General features: G+C 42.8%; 2 protein-coding genes across 2 annotated transcripts; both read left to right on the top strand.

The window, feature by feature from the left end:
* The first annotated feature begins 10,009 nt into the window (after positions 1-10,009).
* On the top strand, positions 10,010-10,954 carry LOC130428122 (olfactory receptor 52K2-like). Its single transcript, XM_056755987.1, has one exon. The coding sequence runs from the start codon at positions 10,010-10,012 to the stop codon at positions 10,952-10,954; it is 945 nt and encodes a 314-aa protein (XP_056611965.1).
* A 5,057-nt stretch (positions 10,955-16,011) lies between these two features.
* On the top strand, positions 16,012-17,476 carry or55e1 (odorant receptor, family 55, subfamily E, member 1). Its single transcript, XM_056756363.1, has 2 exons — positions 16,012-16,080; positions 16,477-17,476. The coding sequence occupies exon 2, from the start codon at positions 16,508-16,510 to the stop codon at positions 17,474-17,476; it is 969 nt and encodes a 322-aa protein (XP_056612341.1). The 5' UTR covers positions 16,012-16,080; positions 16,477-16,507.
* Positions 17,477-19,791: the final 2,315 nt, after the last annotated feature.

Genomic DNA, 19,791 nt, shown 5'->3' with positions numbered 1-19,791 from the left:
TCTGATTTCAACACACTCACCGCCTCGTTCAAACTCACGTGCCTCTCCACAGCTGGAACTCACAGATTAGGAAACTAGCTTGATCTCATCTACACCCGTATATGCACTAAAGAAAACAGCTCTTGGCTGTCTGACATACTGGGTGAACAACGGAGTACACTCGGGGCTGAAGAAAGGAAAGATGACTTGCCTGGGCGTTACAGACGTGAGTGCTAGCGGGAAATTGTAACCGGGGTAGGGGGTCCCAGAGCTTTAGAAAGGTGGGAAGCCACCTGCCACCAGCCGTCACAGGCGGAGGCCTTGTTTCTCTAACAGCGAGAAGCCGCCCGGCACCGTAAAGGCCACTGGGAAATCATTATTTCCTCACTGAGGAAAGGGCGCTACAAAGACCACTTCCTGACGTAGGGAGGAGTTTAGTGGCGACAACAACATGGTCTCGCCATCAGGGGAGAACTCCTGGGAAGAATGTGCCACAAGGTGGAGGTCCAAATAGGGAAGGTCATGGGTTACCAAGCTGGTAACCAATCATGAGGATACATCAAACGGAACCACCCTGCTGCGGGGGTTATTACGTCTGGAGCACTAGGTCCGGTTAGAGCTATACGTTAGATAACTCAGCAAATACCCGTCCTAAGGCGGCAGGACTGCTCTGCCCAGCCCGCCCGCAGGAGGTGCCTAGTGATGAATGGAATGCCTATACTTGACCCAGTTGGAGAAGAAGGGAGGCGGAAATAGCATGCTGACCCTGCTAGTAAGGTGCTTTTGCAGGCATACGCCCTTTCGGTCGCCGGTTTTACCTGTTACCATGTAAGACTCAAGATGACACCGGTTCTATGCGGAGGCTGTGGAACCTCGCAATTATGCTGGGCGTAGCCCAACCCGCAGCTGTGCAGATGTCTGTCAGAGAGGCAACCTGAGCCAGTGCCCACGAGGAGGCTTCACTCCGGTTGGATTGTGCCTTCACTGCAGTGGGCATGGGCGATCTTGGGACTGGTACGCCGTATCAACCACGTCCACGATCCAGTGCTCCAATCTCTTATTTGAGATAGCCCTCCCATTTTGCTGGCCTCCCAAACAGACAAAGAGCTGCTCGGAGCTCCTGAAGCTCTGCGTGCGGTCCAAGTAGACCGTAGCGCGAGTAATATACACAACACGGATGGGGTTGGGTCTTCCTCCCCGATGGGGAGCACCTGCAAGTTCACCACCTGGTCCCGAGGGGGAGTGGTGGGAACTTTGGCCACGTAGCAGTTCTAGGAAATCTGTGGACACGGAGAATGCTTGTAGGTCCCCTACCCACTTGATGGAAGCGAGCGGCATCAGGAGAGCCATCTTCATCATGAGGTGTGAAAGAGCGGCATCTCTGAGGGGCTCGAAGGGGCACATCAAGGTCCCAAAAGGGTACGGAGAGCGGACGAGGTGGATTCAGCCTTCTCACGCCCCTTAGGAACCCTCTAGCAGAAAAATAACCCTTTGATTACCAACACATCAAAACACACAAACATAACCTTTGTTTGGGACACGTTAATGAGACGACAGACCCAAAGTCTCAAACACTTTTCATCATTTGTCAGATAAATATCAAAACCAACTCGCTCTTAGAAGAAACGTCACACACATAAACATAAAATGTATCTCTCTCTAAATTACAAATAACCCACAGCAGACTGTTCCCTTTCTGTCGGTCTCCCGACGTTGTGTCGAGAACGACAGATGGGGTTCGCCCTTGAGAACCAATCAACTCTGACTACTATAGAAAAGGCCAATGAAATTTGGCGAATGCAATTTGCATGCCGGGCTCCGCCCCCGGAAATCCGGTATAAAAGGAGGCCGGCGTGCAGCATTCACTTACCTTTTGTTCTTCAGAGCCATCGCTCATGACTACAACTCAGGATTCAATCCTCTACAACTACACGCTGGTGCTACGACGTGTTACAGCGGATCGTCCCTTCCTGCAGCGACCTTCCCCTGGGCGTCTCGGCGGTTCCGGAGGTGTTAGAGATTTTTTCTAAAAGTCCTTTTCAGGACTGACTGAGCATTCTCCAGCGCGGCATGTCCCGCTGTTCTCTTGGGTGCGGCACCCTCATCGAGGAGGGGGATGGACACGATCGCTGCATTAGGTGTCTGGGCGTCCAGCACACTGAAGCAGCGTTCGTTGACACATCTGCCTGCACTGCGGGCAGATTGTCATTCAGAAGTTGCGGTCACGGGTGGCTGTCTTCCTACGGGAACCAGCCACCATTTCGTCTGCTACCCGGGCTGTGACATCTGTGGCTACGGCCCCGATGACCACCCACGTTAGCAGCGTTAGTGATACGGGGAACTCTGCGAACGTAAACCCGCCAGCCAAGTGCTCACGGGCCGATCGCACCCCGATTCGCTCTTCTGAACGTTCCCCAACCGGCGGTGGCATACCGTCCGGATCCTCACGCACACACTCGGAAACGATGTGTGACGTAGATGAGATGTCGCTCGCAGCATCGGAGGGAGACTGGCATCCGACTCTGCCGAATCCAAACTCCACCCCCAGCGGTCGAGTTCAGGAGGAAGCAGAAGTGATGTCATCCGTGCTAACCCGGGGATACGTGGTTCCCGAGGTCGGTGCGCGGTGCAAACCGCGCCCACCCCGGGTGCCATGTTTTTCCCGGAGGTGCATGAGGAGCTGTGTAAAACTTGGAACGCTCCACTCACGGACCGTTCCAGTGAAACCAGCTCCGGCTCCCTTACTTCCCTCGATGGTGAGGCAGCCAAGGACTGCGTCGAGATCCCCCGGGTGGAACGTCCGCCTGCGGTGCACCTGTGCCGCGGACGGCTACCACCTGGGGGGGATCGACCACTCCTACCGTCCAAAGCACGTAAGACTTCGGCATCACTGGTGTCGAAAGCTTGCGATGTTGCGGGCCAGGCTGCCTCCTCTCTCTATGCCTTGGCCATCCTGCAGGTCCGCCAGGCCAGGGCGTTGAGAGGGCTCCACGAGGGTAAGGCCGACCCGGGTATAATGCAGGATCTCCGTGCCACCCCTGACAGCGCTCTACGGGCGACTAAGGCGGCGGCACGGGCCCTGGGTCGGACGATGTCCACGGTAGTGGTCCAGGAGAGACACCCCCGGCTATACCTTGTGCAGAAGAGTGACAGGAAGGAAGTCCGCTTTCTTGATGCACTCATCTCGCAGGGTGGGTTGTTGGTAACACCGTCGAGGACTTCGCTCAGCAGTTTTTTGACGGCGAAGCAGACAGTGGCAATTAACCACATTTTTTTCACGCCGTGACTCGGCCGCCTACAGGCCTCCGAGATCTCACGTGACGTCTGCTTCCCTGCAACCCAGGACCCTTTCGACATCGGCTCCGGTTCCTGTGCCCCCACAGGCGGCACCCCGGAAGCAGAGGTCGAGGGGGAAACCTCCACCCCGTCAGCAACCTCCTCGCGAGAAGGGACACTGACGGGAAGACCCCAGGGAGAACAACATCGGGCCCGAACCTTCACAGCCACGGCTCTGATCGGTCGGTACGGGACGACTCCTGCCTCGTCACCAAAGCCGGGCCCTTGTTAGGGCTTGGCGCCCACTTACTCACTGAGTTTTCTGTTCTCCCCGGGTTTACTTGCAGCCGATCGCACACTCCACTGGACTGTGCTCGGCGAACCGACCTCACACCCTGGCGAGGCGTGAGGTCGTACACATACGACAGCCGTCACCACTCTCAAACCGACAGTGCGTGCCGTTGTCCCGCCAGGCAGGTAAGCAGGCGGAGCAAAAACCTTCCCTCCGGGGACTCTCCGCGACATGGTTAGCTCCGCCAGCCGACGAACCACCCCCCGTGGGAATGATGAAGCAGACCGTCCCCTTGGTCACCCTGTCACAGTCCCTGGGAGCTCGAGAGCTGCCCACACTGTCTCGCTGGCTAATGAGGGCGGTCCGTCTTGGTTACTCGATCCAGTTCGCCAGAGACTCACCCAAGTTTCGGGGCATCATCTCTCCCTCTGTCAGAGGCAGGGACGCCTCCGTACTTCGGGTAGAGGTCACCACCCTTCTGGCAAAACAGGCATCGAGTTCGTCCCTCAAAACCAAGATGTTCAGTGGGTCACCACCCGCACTTCATCGTTCCCAAGAAAGACGGCGGGTTGCCCCCAAAGGCTGCGTACCCTGAACAGAGCACCTTCACAAGCTGCCATTCAGGGTGCTCACACAGAGGCGCGTCCTGACATCTATGAGGTGTCAGGATTGGTTCGTGGCAATCGACCTGAAGGACGCTTACTTTCATGTCTCGATCCTCCTCGACACCGGCCGTTCCCACGGTTCGCGTGCGAGAGGCGGGCATATCAGTACAGAGTCCTCCCTTTCGGTCTGTCCCTGACCGCCCTTTCTCCCTGAGAGGAGGAAGGCGAGCGGGTACTTAACTATCTCAGCGACTGGCCTATCTTGGCACACTCGCGAGATCTGTTATGTACACAAAGGGACCTGGTGCTCCGGCACCTAGGTCGATTGGGACTCCAGGTCAACCAAGAGAGGGGCAAGCTCTCCCCAGTGCAGAGCATCCTCTTTCTCGGTATGGAACTCAACTCTGTCACCATGTCGGCACACCTGTCCGCAGTTGTGCCCAACCAGTGTTGAACTGTCTGAAATGAACATTTTAGGCAGACAGCGGTCCCCCTGAAACAATTCAGAGGCTCCTGGGACACATGGCGTCCTCGCGGGCTAATACCCCTCGAGTTGATGCACATGACACCGCTCCAACACTGGTTTCAGAGTCGAGTTCCGAGGAGAGCGTGGCACACCGGCAGCAGGCGCATGGTGATGCCGCCCTGCTGCCGACGCACCATAACCCCTAGTCTTTATGACTTTTTCGACGGACTCAGGTCCCTCTGAGCAGGTTATGAGGCAGGTCGTGGTGACGACTGAAGTCTCCCTGCAGGGGTGCGGTGTAGTGTGCAACGGGCACGCAGGTGGGGTGTTGGACGAACCCCCGCCTGCGCTGGCATATCAATTGCCAAGAGTTGTGGGCTATGCTACTTGCACTGAGCAGGCTACGGCCTCTCGTGCGAGACATGCACGTGCTGTTCCGAGGACAGCACTATAGCTGTAGCGAATACAGATCGTCAGGGTGGCGTTCGCACACAGCAGCTAAACACAACTTGCTCGACGCCTCCTCCGGTGGAGTCAACAGGTGACTCGTTCCCTGCAGGCCACACACCCCGGGCAAACTGAACTAGACAGCCGACGTGCTTTCTCGCCAGTTTATGCCTCGTGGAGAGTGGCGACTCCACCCCCGTGCAGTCCAGCTCATTTGGAGGCTGTTCGGGTAGGCCCAGGTAAAACCTGTTCACCTCCCGTAACACCACCATTTGCCCGCTTGATATTCCCTGCCCTCGGCACGGATATCCTTGCGCACAGCTGGCCGCGGGATGGGCGGAAGCACACCTTCCCCCCCCCAGGAGCCTTCTTGTACAGACTCTGTGCAAGGTCAGGGAGCAGGAGCACCAAGTGTTATTGGTTACACCACACCGGTCTAACCGCACTTGGCCTCAGAGCCGATGCTCTGGACAGCGACTCCCCCTGAACCATTCCCCTGACAGAGGACCTGCTCTCTCAGGGGAAGGACACGTTCTGGCATCCCAGATCAGACCTCTGGAACACCCATGTCTGGTCTCTAGACGGGACGAGAAGATCCTAAGATGGCTACTCCCCCTATACGGCTGAGACCATCACCCAGGCTAGGGCCCCATCTACTAGGCGGTTACACGCCTCTAGACGGTGCCTCTTCTCGTCCTGGTGTCTTTCTCAACGAGAAAGACCCACTGAGGTGCTTGATCAGGATTGTGTTCCCCTCCTCACGAGACTGGAGACTAACATCTCCCTTCCACACTGAAAGTGTATGTAGTCGCTATTGCCACTCATCACGACTCAGTCGGTGGAAAGTTTCTAGGGCAACACGACCTGGTCACCAGGTTCCTAAGCAGCGAGAGGGCGGAATCCGCCTCATCTCCGCTCCATACCCTCTTGGGACCCTAAGTGGTCCTGGGGAGCCTCAGGGCCCCCCAAAGAGCCCCTCGGAGGTTCCGATCTTCCTCATAGAGTAAGACGGCCCTCCTGACGGCGCTCACTTCCTTCAAGAGGGTAGGGGACCACCGAGCATCCTCCGTGTCCCTGGATTGCCTTAAACTCGGCCCTGGAAACTCTCACGTTATCTTGAGACCCAGGCCCGGATGCGTGCCCAAGAAGTTCCCACTACTCCCTCCGGGGCCAAGTGGTGAACTTGCAGGCGCTCCCCATAGGGGAGGAAGACCCAACCCGATTAGTGTTGTGTCCAGTACGTACTGGACCGCACGCAGAGCTCTGAAGCTCTGACCAGCTCCGTGTCTGTTGGAGGACAGCAGAAGGGGAAGGCTGTCTCCAAACAGAGGCTGGCGCACTGGGTCGTGGACGCCGTTACGACGGCATTCCGATCTCAGAATCTCCCATGCCCATTGGCAGTGAGGGCTCACTCCACACGGAGTTTAGCCACCTCCTGGACACTGGCAGAAGCGCCTCTCTAGCAGACATCTGTAGAGCTGCGGGTTGGGCTATGCCCAAACACCTTCGCAAGGGTTAACAACCTTCGCGTAAACCCGGTGTCAGCCCACGTCCTGCGTGGCGACATGTAGGACTGGCATCCGGGGGGGCGTATGCCTGCGAAAGCACCTTTCCACCCTCTAACAGGTTGGGTCAGTGTGCTATTTACCTTTTCTTCTTACCCGAACACATCGCTAAGAAACTGGTACCTCACCAGCCTCCCTTCTTACCCAGACACTGGTTAAGAATAGGCATTCCATCCATCACCAAACAAGCACCCCCTGGGGGCTGGCTGGGCAGAGCAGCCTTCCCCCTTAGGCCGGGATACCATGTGAGCTATCACAGATAGCTCTAACCGGACCTAGTGCTACCGGACGTCTGTAACACCCCCTCCGTGGGCTGTTCCGTCTGATGTATCCTCATGAGAATGGTTCCCACTCCTGGTAACCCATGAGCTTCCCCAGGTGGGCCTCCACCTCGCGGTTAACTACTCAGTCCGCACGTTCCATGCGTTCTCCTCCAAGGACGAGACCATACCTATATCCACCATATTCCTCCCCACGGGTAGGAGGTGGCCTCTGTAGCGCTTCTCTGATTAAGAGTCGCGCTTACCCGGTGTAAACTGATCTGGACGGCCTCTCGCCTATAGAGAGCTAAGGCCCCGTCCGTGAAAGTTACCGGTCAGGGCTGTACCCATCTTTCTCCAAGAAAGCTCTGGAACCCCCCGACCACCACACTGGAAGGTTACAGTCTCACGAAAGCTTCGAGATGACACGCCCAGGCTTGTTACCGTCGCTTCGCTAGAGATTGTGACGCGATACAGCGTTGTGGCGTTTTCCATAGGCAACCCCATCTGTCGTTCTCGACACAACGTCGAGAGACCGACAGAAAGGGAACGTCTTGGTTACGTATGTAACCTCAGTTCCCTGATGGAGGGAACGAGACGTTGTGTCCCTTATACCACGAACACGTATCGTATTCTGCTGCAGTTTGAGAGGTCTCAGGCTCTTCAGAACAAAGGTAAGTGAATGCTGCACGCCGGCCTCCTTTTATACCGGATTTCCGGGGGCGGAGCCCGGCATGCAAATTGCATTCGCCAAATTTCATTGGCCTTTTCTATAGTAGTCAGAGTTGATTGGTTCTCAAGGGCGAACCCCATCTGTCGTTCTCGACACATCGTCTCGTTCCCTCCATCAGGGAACTGAGGTTACATATGTAACCAAGACGTTTTCACATCATGTTGCCAGGTAAAAAAAAAGGCAGTCAGGGTGAAAGGACCATCTAGTTTGGGGGTGGAGGGGTGTGTGGGTAGGAATGGGGCAGAGGATCCCCCAACATAGCTTGAGCTTTATTTTAACAACTGACTGCATGCATCACACTTCAGTACAGGCAAGATCTTTTTAAACTTAAAACCTGAACCTGAACCTGACTCTGTTATCTTATTTCAGTTAAACAATTTATATATTTTATTTATCATCATTGCTTCTTATTTCTTTAACTCATTTTGTATCATTTTATTCATAGAGATAATGGTCAAAGACCAAGCATTCTGAAACCAAATCAGATCTGTTCTTTTTAAAACTTAAAAACTGAACCTGACTATTTTATCTTATATCATTTAATCACTATGTATCTATTTTCTTTAACACCAGTGCTTCTTATTTTCTTTAACTTGTCTTTTATTGCTTTCATTCAGATGAGGTCAAAGGCCAAGCATTATCAAACCAAATCCTTATCTCTACTGCAAAGAAGAGGGGCGTGAAACAACAAGGTCTGGATATTAGAACCTTTTCCCTGAACAAACATGGAAGGGTTCATCAATGTACACAGGATTCACGGTCAAAGGTCATACTCATAAACCTGGCAGGGGATAATAAATGATGGATAACACATTTAACACATACTGTAAATGCTTTGATGGTGAATAAAGTCCACCTTCTCTACTATCTATCAATGAAGCATGGCAATGGTTTGGATTTTCATCATATTAAACAAAGTTCCTATTAACAAGCAAATATACTTATAAAAAAAAAAGCTTTTACAATCTAAATAAAAAGTAAATTGCAAAAGTGTAAATTTGAATGATGTAGTGAGTAAGCACTTGATGCAATGTAACCTGATGACATACAGTACACATGTGATGATATCACAAATCACTTGATAATAAGGGGTCAAGGTCTAATTAACACATATAAAAATAATTGGGCCCTCAGTGATGTCACCTGTGTCTTTCAGTCCACTCAAGTCTTGAAACTGCGCCCCTTGAGTGCTACTTAACATGTTTACAGGCGAGAAGTGAGTTTGACCCTCATTATAGCAACAAAACTTAAGGGCCTTTGAGATACACTATAGAGACAACCAAATAAACAGAGTCAATAATTATTTAGTTCCATGGGTTGCAAAACTTTTTTCATACAGGTGAAAAGATAAACCAAGGTAATGCTCATGACCTCAGGCCTATTTCTATTAGTGACGACAGTTAATGGATACACAGGGCTGCAGTGGTACATGTATTGATTTTTCTCACTTGCTATAAACACCACATGTCTTTTAAAAAATGCTTAGCATGCCACTCAGACAGTTCTTCTTACGGTATTTACACCAAAGACTGAGCAGAAATGCACATGTCCCTCTAACTAAAGCATTATTCAAACAGTACTGGTATTCAAAACCAATTGAGCTACAATTCTTCGTAGCTTTTGTAGACAAGAAGAGTTTATTTAGTGTACTATAGCATCTTTATATTTGACTTCCATTCAGACAGAGTGGCTTCTTGTCTTCCGTGTCAGGATGGCAGACCACCAACAGGCTCTTACTAAACCAGTCAAACTGTGATCATTTGGATACAATTAGATTTTTCTGGTAACACTTTACTTAAAACATATGTACATTGCATTATAAAAAGTAGCTTTAATGTAATAATTACAAATTAAACATTATAACACTAATCAATGTGTTGTTCCACTGCACATTTTTTTTTGGTTAAAATTCTTTACAACAACATTTAATGTATTACTACACACATTATGAACAATTATAATGGAACAATTAAAATAGGCTTTACATAAAGTCTTTCCGATTTTGTTATGCTATTTTCCACAACACCCCACTATACAGTTTCATTCATCTTTTCTGAAGTGTTTTTTATCATTAGTGATAACTTTTAGTTATTAAAATAGCTTAAATATGTTACTTTCGCAGTGGTTTCATTGATTCAGCAATTAGGAGATTCCTCTGGGCGTAGCACCCATGGGAATACAACATGCTGTATTTAGAGATCAGAGTATGTGTAAAACTTTTATTTCATCTTAACATAGAACTCAAAGCATTATGGTTCTTGAAAGATATGAATATTTCTATTCAACAGGTTAATGTACAATTGGCCTGATATCTCGCTGCTGCTGATTTATATCACATTAGAACAAAGAGGCCTATTTGTTTGAACAGAACACTGTGAGAATCATCATGAAGAATCTTTCTGGACAGAATTTATTTACAGACTTTAAACTGAATGGTTTCTCCAGCCTAGACGAATGGAGACCTTTTTTATTCATCCCTTTCTTTCTCTTCTTCGTATTGTCTATTTCTGCAAATTCCATACTGGTATATTTAATCGCATCTCAAAAATCTCTACATTCTCCTATGTATGTATTAATAGGTCTTATGGCTGTTGTGCACTTGATCTTGCCCATATTTTTCGTACCTCACATGCTTCTTAACTTTTTATTTAACTGGAATGAAATATCTCTGACTGGTTGTTTGATACAAATGTTTTGCATTCATTATGTTGGAGCGTTTCAGTCTACTTTGCTTTTGTGGATGGCAATAGACCGTTACTTTGCTATATGCAAACCTCTTTATTATCATAAATACATGGAAATCCGCAATTTTATGAAGTTTGTTGTTTTATTGGTCATCAGGAATGGACTCCTGACCATCACCATGGTCTCTCTGGCTGGAAATCTGTCATTTTGTGTAACAAATATCATTGATCACTGTTTTTGTGAGCACATGGCATTGGTTCAGTTGGCATGTGGTGATATATCAATCAATAACCTTGTAGGACTTTTGACAGCTTTCCTCATACCAACTGCAGATTGTATTCTCATAATTGTCTCTTATGTTGTCATTTTTGTCTCTGTGTTCAGATCTGGTAAGGCACAGATGAAGGCCATTAATACCTGCATTACACACCTGATTGTATTGACTTGTAGTTTGATTTTTGCTTTGACTGCTTTCATGTCATACAGAACGAAAAATAATTTTTCTCCTAGTAGTCGTGTATTTGTGAGCACAATGTACATCTTTTTTCCTAGTTGTTTTAACCCTATCATTTATGGCCTGAGAACAAAAGAAATAAGACAAAAGTTTCTGCATTTTTTTTATAATATAAAGGTTTTACCTTTGTAAGAAATCTGTTGAAATTGTAATATTTAATCTTGATAATACACTGAGACTTTTGATAAACAAAGTTAAATGTGGCATTTACAAGATTGCAAAAACATGCTTGTAAGCACTGATGGCAACTAATGCAACATTGATATGTTTCTATGTATGCAAAACGGATTGAGTTAATGGGTCAATAACATAAACGGCTTTTTAAAATGATTTCTGGATGTAATGCATATGTTTTGTGTTTAGACAAGTTTTGTAATGCTGGATAACATCTAAATCCCAATTTATAAAGGCCAGGTGGTGGTACAACTAAATTCTTAGGCTAATTAAACTTCAGTCACTTGGTTTCACCACCTGACTTTTACAACTAGTTACATTGAATAGCTTTTAATCATGATTACCAAGTTCATAAAAAAATGATTAGGCCTATTATTAAAAGGTGTGTGATGAAATAGCATTTTCCTGGTTTAGCATTGGTGTTACACAGAAAGTGTAACAGCTTAACCATTACATGAGAGTAGCTATTTTTCAGTATCTGAGAGAAATCGACAAACCTTTTCATTCAGCCAGGAGGATCACTTAGGGTCCTCTCAATGTTACAGTATCATGTTTACTGTTACTATTGTTATCCATGGTTAAGAACATTCATTGGACTACATTTTTCAATTGTCTCAACATCGAAAAAACTATTGATATTTGAGAAATTTGTTTATAAGAAAGGTATAAAATCTTTTTTAAATATTAAATAATGCCACCATTTCAAATTCTTGTCTTAATCAGTTCATTTGTTCAGACAACAACTTTCCATTATAAAAAGCTGAGAAAATAAAACATAAATAAAGATTTTTTATTAAAAAATATGAATATATACTTAAACTAAATATGTTTTTTAGAATAAAGTGACACGTCAGAAATGTATCAAGTTGTTTTAAAAAGAAATAATGCCTCATACACAAATATGCATGTCCTGTTACTTACCCTAATACAAATTTTAAAATCTAGAACAGAATAAAACTTGCATTGTTTGTTGTTGTAAAATATAATTGAGTTCTAGCATCATTATGACTGACATTATTACACCTAATTATTATCATCATCTAATAATAGTAAAAGAATAAAAGCAAAAATCTATGACTGCTCAGTGAAAAAGCTTCTTTATATTTTTCTCTAACAGTACAATTCAGTATGTCCGTTTTATTTTAAATAATAATCAATTACATTATTTCATTGCTGTCCTTCCGACCCCTTGTATGTCCAAACTTGCTGCTTATCAGGAAATGCAGAAACCCTGTTAAGAAGTTGACAAGAACTTTTTAATTTGGTTTTATTGATTAAACATTTTGCCAATCCCATTGAAAAAACATAAAGGGTGACCAATAATGTCAATTTATGGAATCACTAAATGTGGAGATACAAAGGACAGCTGTGTTTCGTAAATAAGACAAGTCCATTATGTAGAGTATATTATGAGAAAAATGTATGTCCAATCAGACTTATGGTTACTTACATGCATTGACATTCAGGGTATTCCATTTCAAATGGAAATAGTTTTATAAAATCCATAAAAAACACAATACCGAGTAAAGATTAGTTCACATGTATTGGTTGCATAAATTGAAAAATAAGTATTCAGTGTGAACTGAAGCCATATGATAGCGTCATATGAATTTATATATGAGTTTATATGTATTTATCGGACAAATGTCATTTTGTGAAACAAATATGCCCAATTAAAACACGTCAATTTCGCAAAAACTCCCACATATCACAAAAAGGTTTCAAGCTTGCATGAGGTGTTTTTTTCAAGCAATGCAATAAAGGAATATTTTGCAATACTGCAAATGAAAAACTTTTTATAACTCACGCATTTACAAGTCACGTGCTGTATGAAAGTCGCATGACCATTCGCTGTATGTTAGGCAGAACATTTGGAAAGATAGGATATCACAGCAAACATGACATTGGCACATGCATTCATAAATAGACCAGCTTTAGGGTTTTTAAAACGTTAAACACAATAACATCAATGATCACAAATATTGACATGTGCCATATATGATTAATAGACATAAGCACTGATGGCAACTAATGCAATATTGATAACATTTTTATATATGCAAAAGTGGATGGGATTATAAAAAATGAGTTGAAAATCTAAAACGGGAAAAACTTGCAAACAAATGTGTGTTGTTGCTAAACTGTGTGAATTGTATGCCTGAGTTCCAGTAAGTGCATCTTTATGACTGGCATTATTACTCATGTCTGACTCATATTACTCCACTAGTTCTTACTTTATTTTGAGTGGATGAACACACAACAGTTTAAGTGCAGGGATCAGTTTCACAACCCCTCTCATGACTACCTGAGAAGGCCTAGGATGCTCGTACTCTTGTACTCAATTTATGGTCTTTGTAAAAAAACGGTTCACAAAATATTCAACGGGGGTAGTGTCCACTTATTCAGTGAAAGTAAAAGTAAAAGCATTTAGACATCTTAGTTAGACATACATTAAATTGATGGAATATGCAATATGAATGGATTATAAAGTGAAGATTTAAAAAAAAAAAAACGTAATGGCGATTTGAAATAGATTAAACTATATGTTTGCCTAATAATAATAAAAGAATTAAAAGAAGCAGCAAAAATCTTCATCACTGCTGAGTAAAAAAGGGCCTCTCTCTTGCAGTGCAGACTGCTACCAGGAGAGGGCATACAACATGGCTGTTAGACTCAAAATAACATGATCCATTTCTGAATATGAGCATGTGTATGGGTGTTACAAGTGTTTTTTCAGTGTAAATATAATATTAACATTATATAATGCTATAATTTAATAATTATAATAATCCCAGATATAACCTTATAATTCCAAGGCAATGAAAAGTCTATGTCAATCTATGTCAAAATTCAAATGTTTACACACTTTTAAACAATATATTTTTCAAAGAATATTCGTACTGTATGTTTGTATGTCTTGTGGTGCCGTTCCACAAAGGGAAAAATACCTCTCACGCACTTTCTCTGCATGTGTTCCACGACTCTGGAATGATCTCCCTCTTGCCACAAGATCAGCGGATTCTGTAGTTGTCTTTAAGAATCGGCTGAAAACACATCTCTTCCGTCAACATCTGACCCATTAGTACAGTATTCTAATTATTTTCTACTTTCCAATCCCCCCCCCCCCCATTCTTAGATTCGTACTGTGGGCTAACTGACACCAGTTTTACAGCTCATGTGCATTGTTGTTCTTTTGATGCACATATTGCTTCTTCACAGCAATGCCATTAAAGAACCATGTTTTGTTCCACAAAGAACGATTCAGTCATTCAGTTTTAAAGGTTCTTCTATGGTACATTTGCTTTTAAGAGTGTACCATTTAAATAAACATATAATCACATGTAAAACATATATAGGCCTACCCATACATACTGTAAATGAACACACTCATCAAAGCCATACAGAAGTCACATGTTCAAAAAATGATTGAGTTTTGATGGCAACATCAACCACTTCAGGGGACAATAGTTCATCATCGTCAAATTTAAATTGTGTTCAACATATCCATTGTTTAAAAAATCAACACATATAAAAATAATGGTGTAAATGTGCACTAGTTTTCACTTATACACAATCTAGAGAATGTAGAAATATCTGTTTCACAGTATTGGTACAATATTAGAAAACAGTTTTGTAATGTTGTTGAATGTATGCTGTATGTATAATATATTTTTAAATACATTCATTATAGTTATGTTAATTAGTGTATTTATTGAAATGGATTGATTAGTCCCCTCCATTACAGTATGGATCATCATTCATAACATTGGTTTATGACACAGGTTTATGGACCTTATGTGTTGCTTAATACTTTGAACCTTTTTTATTTCCTATAAGTATACATATTCTGTCAAGTTATGTTTATTCCCCACAGGAGAACTGGTCGAGCCTGTTCTTTTCGCCACTTCTAAACCTGTTGGGGTTGTTTTGGTTTCTTGCCACAGTTGCCTTGATCACTGTAAGACTTTTGAAACCTATTACAACACAAAGCTTTTTAACATCATGTACGTGTATGCTATTACCTATACTATTACTGTATAACTGTCCAGCTAGGTCGAGACAGTGAAACACCCTGGACAGGTGACATCACAGAGAAAACATGCAAACAAATACATTTACTCACATCTATGTGTAATTTAGAAATCCAGTTCATGAATTCATAAATTCCAGTTTGATTTGTAAAATTCAAAGTCATGTCATGTTTCACTTCATTAACATTGTGGATTGCGCTACACAAATAAAATATTAAACCTACATGTACATGTATGTGACATTATTATATCTGTGAAATCCATGCATGAACATAGATATTTGTACATATAATGTTTCTGTTTAATCAAGTACGTATGGTCACGTCTTGTTAACAATATGAGGGAGTGTCTCTGCAGTGCTGGTACCAGTCTAATGAGTGGAATGAAAATCTTTAAAGTGATAGTTCACCCAAAAATAAAAACTCACCCTGTTGTCATTTCAAACCTGTATGCCTTTCTTTCTTCGAAGAACACAAACGATATTTTGAAAAATGTTGTTAAGTGGCCTTACAACAGAAGTGAATGGGGTCCAGTGCTGTTCAGTTACCAACTTCCTTCAAAATATCTTCTTTTGTGTTCTGCGGAAGAAAGAAAGAAAGTCATAAAGGTTTAAATGATTGAAATTTTTGGATGAACTATACCTTTAATGTCAAAAATTCGACAATGAAAGTATCCATGAAAGTACATTTTCTAGGCGCTGCAGCAGAACACATACTATTCTCTTGCTTTGGCTAGTTTTGCTGTAGTCTACAGTAACTATGTCCATTAGAAATGCATAACAACCCACAGTTGACTAATTAAAACAGAGAAAAGCCATCAAGTAATTGCTTTGTTCTGGGAAAACCCTATCATCTACCATGAACCTGTTTGCATGCATGCAGTGATGTCACAATTACAACGTATAGGATGTTGGTAGTTGTATAGTGTGTTCACTGGTCCCTTAGGAAGCAGAGGTCAAACTCAGTGTACAGTATATATGCTCCTGTTCAATTGGCTTCAGTTGTTAATGGGGGCCCGTGCTCTGCAGACGAATGACCAAACAACAGAGAAACTAAGAAAAACAAGCAGGTATAGCACCACACAAACAGAAGAAAATCTGAGCGAACATGCATGATACGAAATTTGATGGGTTTTTGTTTTGAAAACGTAGATGTATATATTGTCTCTTCAAGTTTTGATTCAAATATGATATTCTCTTTTATTTTCTGAGCAGAGATTTTCTTTTAATTCTGAATTTCAAAACGTAATAACGATCATTGAAAGTGAGACTTCCAACAAGAACATTGTCTTTGGATGGTGATGCATTTGCTATAACTTGAAATAATTCATGATTAAATATCTGTTTCATTTTATACAGTATGTAGCATTGGTCAATTAATTTATCACAAGTTTAATGTTTATGAAACTCCATCAATTGATGAATATTGATCTATTATCTTGTACCCATGAAACAGGTTGCAGCAACCACATTTAAAGTGCCATGTTTGAGGAACTCCAAGGAGCAAACATCTCGCATACAAAGTTCTTATTTGTGGGATTTCCAGAAACCTACAAATACAGACGTCTGCTTTTCCTGCCATTTTTCCTCAGTTACATTTTGGTCGTGGTGGGAAATTCCTTGCTGCTTTTCGTCATCAGAAATACAGAGAGTCTTCACAGTCCAATGTACATACTAGTCTCTACTTTGGCAGTTGTCGACATCATTGTACCCACTGCCATCGTTCCAGCAATGCTCCTCGCCTTCCTCTTTGACCTGAATGAGATATCTTTAGCTGGATGTTTGACACAAATGTTTATCACTCATTTCTTCTCCTCCGTAGAGTCCACCATACTCTTGGCCATGGCTTTCGATCGCTTCGCCGCCATTTGCAAGCCACTACACTATAATGAAATGATGAACTCGTCCATGTTTCTGAAACTGCTTCTGTTCACATTGATCAGAAGTGGCATTATAATGTCGGCGCTAGTTGCTTTGGCTGCACCGTTGTCTTTTTGTGGTTCAAATGTCATCCATCATTGTTACTGTGACCACATGGCGCTTGTTAGCTTGGCCTGTGATTCAATAGCCAAAAACAATGCCATGGGACTTGTGGTGATCGTCTGTTTCGTGGGAATTGACATATCTGTTATTTTCCTCTCTTATGTAAAAATCTTGTACGTCGTATTGGGGGCCGCGGCAGGAGAGGATCGCTGGAAAGCCTTTCATACCTGTGCGACACACTTAATGGTTATGATGTGTTTTTATTTCGTGGGAAGCATTACTTTTCTGTCACGAAACCTTCACATTCCAATTCCAATAGATGTGAATACGTTTCTGGGAGTTATGTATATAGTGTTCCCTGCCAGTGTCAATCCGATCATTTACGGCGTTCGGACAAAAGAGATAAGGAATGCTTTATTGAAAATGTTCAAAATAAATATGAATAGAGTTTCCATAGTAAAAATGTAGACGCTACTCCGCAGTTATATCAATAATTGACACAGAAATGTTGTCATGTACGAATGTTTGCCTGAAATAGTGATCTTTTTCAATCAAACAAATGTGTCTGTTTTGTACGCTCAGTTGAGCTCAGTGTGCTTTCATTACACTAAACAATGTTAATCAATCTGTGGATTTTTCTGCGCATGTCTTTTGTGGGATATTCAGAAATTTGTAACCTGACACATATACATTGTAATAAAATCCTTTTTTTTTTTAGAAATCTCTGAGTAAACTCAAAGGAATCATTTGAGCAGTGTGGTTAGTAAAATAAAATCCAAGCACACAATGGTTTGATGGTTCGTTGGTTCAGTCGTAAATCGCAGTGAAGAAGTTCTGAGTTGTTTAAAATGGACAAAATCTGTTGTTGAGGTAGAAAATAACCTATGCTGGTTTGTTGCCCAACAATGAGTTGAAACCCAGCGTAGGTTATTGTATAATCCACCAATTGGTTTGTCCACATCTCAGATATCAAAATGATTAAATTAATGTTGGATGAATTCCTCAACATTAAATCCAACCCTTAAATCTTTTATCTTTGCTATCTGGGATGTGACCCAGTGTGTGAAAACCCAGCTCTAGTTATTTTTATCTTGCACAAAGTAAAGCACTTTTTAATTTATGTTCAAAAAGCCAGCTAAAAGTATTTTGTGCACAATAATACAAAATATTGTTAGATGTTGTGTTATATAATGAAAAGTTGAAAATGAAAGCTGTAAAACAGGTCAAAATAATAGAGAAGACGTGTATTTTTTAGAGCTTAAATACAGCAAGGAAAAATGAGTCCTAAGCTCATAACCTTGATTTTTCTCACAGTTTTTATGTGTGTGGTCACGCTGTCATTCTTTCACAATGCTGTTGGATGTCTCTAAGTCACTCCTGAGGTTTGATTTAGTTGAAATCTAGAAATGCTTTATTGAAATGAACATTTAAATCGATCATTTACAGCAATAACCACACATTCTCTTTTTTCATTGTTTTTAGTGTACTTTAAGACTACTTTTATGCTCCTAATGTTGAATTAGATTATGAGACTTTGCGTTTCACAGACAGAGTCACATGAACAACCCATCGTATTTTTAGGTATACAGTAAGAAACAATTTTGCTTTATCATTCATGGGTTTTAAACAAACTAGTGAAGAGAGCCTGATTTATGTGCATTACTTGCCAGATTCTTTTGGCACATATAATTGTGTTATGTGTGTCACAGGAATCTGGAAAGTAATGCTACATCACATAAATCAGGCTCTCTTCACTAGTTTGTTTAAAACCCATACATATTTAATACTATGTAAATGATACAAAATGTATATACATTATTATTAATTATTCTGTTCACATACTCTATCAAAGTTTTTATTTTATTGCAGCAGCTTAGTTTGCAGTATAATGAATCGAGGTCAATGGAGTCAATGCAGACCCTAAGAGTTTACTATGCAAGGAAAATATTCTGTTATTATAAGACTTCCTATACATTGTCAATGTTTGTTTATGATGAGAGGAAACATCTTCATAATTTACAAACCAATTATTTCGATGCTTTGGCAACATTATCCCCAGCACTCAGGTCTTATTTAAGAAATGAAAACAGTTTAAATTAGCTTAGGGACCATCTGTGATCCCTAAAGTTATCAAGGAACCGCAAAGAAGGTTACACATAACCAGCCCAAAGGGGGGCAATCACTTATTCTGGGTGGCCAATACTTTTTCTAGTAATACTCATAGTTCATTGGATGCATCATTTTGACATTTTTCTGTGATTAATTTGACAGTTCATTATTAAATAGATATATTACATAAAATACATGAGAAATATGCAATGTTTAATTTTGGGGGGGATTGTCAGATGGACATTTTGGAGGGGCCCAAGGACAATCCGGAGGGGCAATGCCCAGCCCCCCTTGGCCTGTGTAATAAACTCTATGGAATAACACACATATAACTTTAGGAATTCTGTTTGGACTAAAAAAGGTAAAAACTGTGTTGTTATAGAATCTTCCACAATTTGTAAAAATGTTCTTTTGGCTTTTTGAGGTCTCAACCTGAAATACTGTTTAGAGATTATTGAAGGAGTTCCCAACTATTTAGGGGTATTTTTGGTCTTTTATTTAGTCAAAGTCAAACATTTCAGGAATTATTCCTGAATTTCATAATTTCTTTTTTTTTAGAAATTAACTGAAGAAGTCAGTTTACATGACAGGTTCCAATGTTTGAATACAATGATATTTATGGTGTTCAAATGTCTGTGAGAAAAGCATAAACTAAAGCTATCCTGCTAAAAATT

Source organism: Triplophysa dalaica, chromosome 9, assembly GCF_015846415.1.
Source record: "Triplophysa dalaica isolate WHDGS20190420 chromosome 9, ASM1584641v1, whole genome shotgun sequence".
Lineage (NCBI taxonomy): Eukaryota > Metazoa > Chordata > Actinopteri > Cypriniformes > Nemacheilidae > Triplophysa > Triplophysa dalaica.
Note: the sequence above shows the minus strand (reverse complement) of the source record. Positions and strands in the feature narration are given on the sequence as shown.

What these genes read in the sequence shown, in the direction of transcription:
- LOC130428122 (XM_056755987.1), top strand. Translation starts at nt 10,010, where the DNA reads ATGAAGAATCTTTCTGGACAGAATTTATTTACAGACTTTAAACTGAAT.
- or55e1 (XM_056756363.1), top strand. Translation starts at nt 16,508, where the DNA reads ATGTTTGAGGAACTCCAAGGAGCAAACATCTCGCATACAAAGTTCTTA.